At 47.3% G+C, this 4933-nt stretch overlaps 1 protein-coding gene across 1 annotated transcript in view; it reads left to right on the forward strand.

Moving 5' to 3' along the window:
* Positions 1–785: 785 nt before the first annotated feature.
* The window catches only part of WRNIP1 (WRN helicase interacting protein 1), a 27531-nt gene continuing 23383 nt past the window's right edge, over positions 786–4933 (forward strand). The window contains exons 1-2 of the mRNA XM_019663806.1: positions 786–1815; positions 3959–4150. Of these exons, the coding sequence (XP_019519351.1) occupies positions 1009–1815; positions 3959–4150 (999 nt within the window). The 5' untranslated portion in view covers positions 786–1008. The remainder of the gene's footprint in view (positions 1816–3958; positions 4151–4933) is intronic.

Genomic DNA, 4933 nt, shown 5'->3' on the forward strand with positions numbered 1-4933 from the left:
TTCCTCTAAATACCAAAGATGCATGTTTATGACAAATTTTTGAAAGGTTTACAGAAAAGCAGATGACAAAATCACATAAGATTTTAAATTCCTGTCATTCAAAGGGATATGATACATGTTTTAATACGATTTTTTTTTTCTTTTACGGTGGGCATTTTCTGTCCCTGTCTATAAAGTAACTTTAAATGGTTGCCTAATATCATTTTATTGTTATGGAGGTAGCTACGTCCTAAGTTGACTAACCGTCATTTAGAATTGTTTTTAACTATTCAAGAGCACAAGTGAGACAAACATTTAAGTATGTACTTCAGGTAAAAGACCAACAAACCGGTGAGGTAGGGCGGAGGTGTTCTCTTTATTTGCACTTCTCTGACCACTGCTATGAACAATTGTTTCACATGTGCTGGAGCGTTTTGGGTTCTTTATTTCCATTTCCCTTTAATTACAAGCAACACGCCCTGGGCTTCTTCCCGTCCATCTGCCCTAAACCAACTAAATTCCAGGGTGTGAAAGGCCGTCCGCCCAGGCGCAATCTCCGCGGCTTTTCAGTCTCCTGCCATGCGTCACGGGCCTCGGAGGACGCAAACCGGCGCCGTTGTCGCCACCGCTCAGGCCTGCGCACGCGCAACCCGCTTGCCTCTTCGGCCCCTCACAAAGGTGGCTACGGGATTGGCCGGAAGTGGACGCGGGAGCGCTAGGGCAAACGGACACGGACTACATTTCCCGATAGGCGGCGGGATATGATCTCAGCGCGCCTCGGAAAAACGCATACGTACTAGTCTTCCCGACGCGCTGCGCGAGACGCCACTGGCGGCCCGCCGAAGGCGGGCAGACGCGGGAATCTCCGGACGTGAGGCATGAGCGGCGCCCTCCCCCGGCCCGCTCGCGTCCTGCCGCCTCCGCGAGCTAGGGTCTCGCGGCGTGGGGCCTAGCCGCGGGCATCGCGAGCCCTCGGCGTGCCCAGGGCTGCTGCGACCGCGCCGCGCGCCGGCGAGTGCTGCGGCCACTATGGAGGTGAGTGGGCCGGAAGATGACCCCTTCCTGTCGCAGCTGCACCAGGTGCAGTGCCCCGTGTGCCAGCAGATGATGCCGGCCGCGCACATCAACTCGCATCTGGACCGCTGTCTGCTGCTCAACCCCGCGGGGCCCGCGGAGTCCGCGGCTGGGCCGCACCGCGCGGGAGAACGCGCCAAAGGGCTGTCGCCGCCCATCGCTAAGAGGCGGCGGCCCTCGGAGAGTTCGGCGCTGAAGCAGCCGGCCACCCCGACGGCGGCCGAGAGCAGCGAGGGCGAGGGCGAGGAGGGCGACGACGGTGGCGAGACGGAGAGCCGGGAAAGCTACGATGCGCCGCCCACTCCCAGCGGCGCCCGCCTGATCCCCGACTTCCCGGTGGCCCGCTCCAGTAGCCCCGGGAGGAAGGGCTCCGGGAAGAGGCCAGCTGCAGCGGCCGCCGCGGCGGGTAGCGCGTCTCCGCGGAGCTGGGACGAGGCGGAGGCGCAGGAGGAGGAGGAGGCGGTGGGCGATGGCGACGGGGACGCCGATGCTGACGGCGAGGACGACCCGGGCCACTGGGATGCGGACGCCACGGCCTTTGGGGCCAGCGGCGGGGGCCGCCCTCACGCCCGGGCTCTGGCAGCGGAGGAGATCCGGCAGATGCTGGAGGGCAAGCCGTTGGCCGACAAGATGCGTCCCGACACGCTGCAGGACTACATCGGTCAGAGCAGAGCCGTGGGGCAGGAGACCCTGCTCCGGCCCCTCCTGGAGACGAGCGAAATCCCCTCGCTCATCCTGTGGGGGCCGCCGGGCTGCGGCAAGGTGAGTGCAGTCTTGGCAGAAAGACTCCGAGTAGTGATCTCTATGGGTCAGGGCGTGGATCTGACAGAGCCGTGTCAGAGGCCTTACCCGAAGAATCCCGCGAGTCTGGATATTGAGGCCCAAGAGTGCAGGGCCTCAGCTACCATCAGAGCTGGGGCAATGCCTGGTCCACAGGTGGAGTTGTGCCGGATGTGAAAAAGGCACACCCACCCAGAGTCATAAGACACGTTTTGTGCTCGTTTTCAAAATGAGAATGTTTGAATTCATAGGTTTACAAGAACATGCGGACTCTTAGATATGATCTACCTTTCTGTTCCAGTGCCACATTAATTGACCCAGTTGTCAAGGAAACAGCATGCTGCAAATTGGAGAGGAGTATTTGTAGATTACATTTGTAGGTATATGGATTCAGTTTTGAAAAAGATAATAAAAAAATTCGTTTTAATTTCTATTGGGCTTACTTCCCCTCATAGCTGTTGGTTTAACAAACTGACTTTATTTATCCTTGAGACTATGTTTTTTTATCAAGACCAATATGAAAACTCTTTTCTCCTGCAAGTCATTTTCACCAAGCACTTCCGTAACTGTCCTCGTAATGCCGTGTACTTTAGAGAAGAGACATCGATGCATTTTGGTGTCCAGTTCTACGTACCTTGTTAGGAATTACCAAAAATCCAGAGGAGGCCAGCTAGGATATTGGGGTCTAGAAAACTGTTATTGGAAGAACACTTGAAAAACACTGGAGGGTTAAGACTGGAAAAAAAAAAGTATGCTGAGAAGGTTAAATATATGTTGTTTTAATCCATAGGAAGAGGGAGAAGAATGAGCACAGCTAATGAAAGGCAACATTTGGGATCAGAGTGTAAAGGAGCTGTCATAGCTTTCATGTTCCTACTCAGTACACAAAGGCATGTTTCATGGTTTTTCTTTACCAGCTTCATTGCCCACAACTTAATCATTCCAGTTCCTGGAACGCATCTTGTTCATTTTGTGCCTTCTTGTTTGTATTCATACTTTCTCTTTGGCGAGGTATGAATCAGATCTAACTCAAATAACATTTTACCATGGCGATGGACTGAGTTGTTACCCCGTTTAGGGGAGTAAGCAGTTGCCTTCTTATTAATTGTCTTTGAACTCTGTATAAGCTCATGAGAATGGCTGGTCAACTGTTGATAGTCCCACTGGCAAGGAAAAGTTCCCAAGGAGACCAGTAGAGTGAACTCATAGAAGATGCTGGGCAAAAGATTTAGTGGGCTAGGCTGCTCAATGTAGCGGTTGGTGATAGTCACAAGCCTAAGTATATGTGGCATGGGAGCCAGTAGGCTGGGATTTGCTAAAGAAGCAGCCACAGTATCTAATGGTGCTATACAACTGTTAGAAAATAACTTGCCACCTTTCCATTCATTCAGGAGCAAATTTGACCCTCTCGTTAAACAGTCTTTCCTTTTTCTTTATTCCTGTCCTTACTACTAACAATAATAATGGTGTTAATAAGAGCATATGCAAATTTGTAAAGCATCATTAAGTGCCAGGCACTGAGCAGTGCTTTTCCTGGATCTCCATTGTTTCCTATTAAGTACTGACATGATTAAGTGCTGGCATTTCACCTACTTCCAAAGTAGACATTCAGAAGTGGCGTGCAGTCATCTTAAATGCTAGGTGGTTGTCATTGGTCTTTCAGTTCAAAGGCTCACTCTTCTAAGTTGCACTGATGAGCTTCCAGTTGTGGAATGATGGAGTCTGTGGTTCTGCACTTCAGTTCTACACCCAGTCCTTCAGCAGTAATGCTTTCTTGGTTGGAAGAGATCACAGCTGTCACCCAAGCTCTGCTAAATCAAAACAGCTGTTCTTTACTAGGATTCCAAAGATATTAGAGTCTCCAAAAACGGAATCAAACAGGGCTAGGTACAAAGGAGAAAAGGTCAGGATTGGCCTAAGGTTTAGCTACTTTCCTGTTTTATTTATAACTTCTTTTAATTTTTGAAAATGTACTGTGGTATTTCAGATTCTATCTGTGCTGGTAAGCATTCTTCAGAGTTTAAGTTGCTTGGTAAATTGTGCTTGTGCTGCTTGTGTTAGTACCCATGGGTGTTTTTCTCTCTCTGTCTGATCAGCTTTCCAAACTCTGTGTTATCTTTTTTAGACCACCCTGGCTCACATCATAGCCAACAACAGCAAGAAGCATAGCATAAGATTTGTGACATTGTCTGCAACAAATGCCAAGACAAATGATGTGCGAGATGTCATAAAACAAGCTCAAAATGAAAAGAGCTTTTTCAAAAGGAAAACCATACTTTTTATTGATGAGATTCATCGGTTCAATAAATCTCAGCAGGTATATTAACTTTCTTCTACCTTTTGGCCATTGTGAACATTAATTAAATAGAATATCAAGTGTGTGAGATTACTTTGAAAAGCATACAGAACTATATAAATACTAGGGACTGCTATTATTATGAACTGTCTACAAGGAAGCATAGACTACCAACCCAAGATCTCCTTTGAGCCTATTTCCCCACTTTTTCTTAGTGTTTTTTTATGACAAGAAAATGCTTTCTTTATCTGTTAAATGAAATTATTAGTATATCCTTGAGCTATACATACCAGAAAAGCAGCTTTGGATCAAAGTTTACAATTTTTAGAAATTTTTAATCTAAATAATTGGGAGTCATAGTGAACAGTTTAACTTAGTTTTAAATTTCTCCCCTATAAAGTGTTAGTTTTTATTTTCAAGATTAAGGAGTCTGTTTTCTAACTTGAAGCTCTCATGAAGGTGAATGTTCCAGGAGCTAATCGGTATTCCTTATTTAAATGGCTTTCTGAAATAAAAGGATAATTTATTTTGTAAACAATGACTTTTGCATTCTTCCTAAATAGAGATAAACCTTTTTTTTCAGGTATACTTTTTTCATTGATATATGTGTTGCGGCTTTTTAGTCAGACATAGAAATATTTTACGAAACCCTACTAAGCTTTTTTTTCCCTGATTTGAATCTGACTGAATAGACCCTTATAACAGCGGTTCTCAACCTGTGGGTTGCGACCCCTTTGGGGGTCGAACGACCCTTTCACAGGGGTCACCTAAGACCATCAGAAAACAAAAAGATATTTACATTAC

This window comes from Hipposideros armiger, unplaced genomic scaffold (assembly GCF_001890085.2).
Source record: "Hipposideros armiger isolate ML-2016 unplaced genomic scaffold, ASM189008v1 scaffold_405, whole genome shotgun sequence".
NCBI classification, from domain to species: Eukaryota; Metazoa; Chordata; class Mammalia; order Chiroptera; family Hipposideridae; genus Hipposideros; species Hipposideros armiger.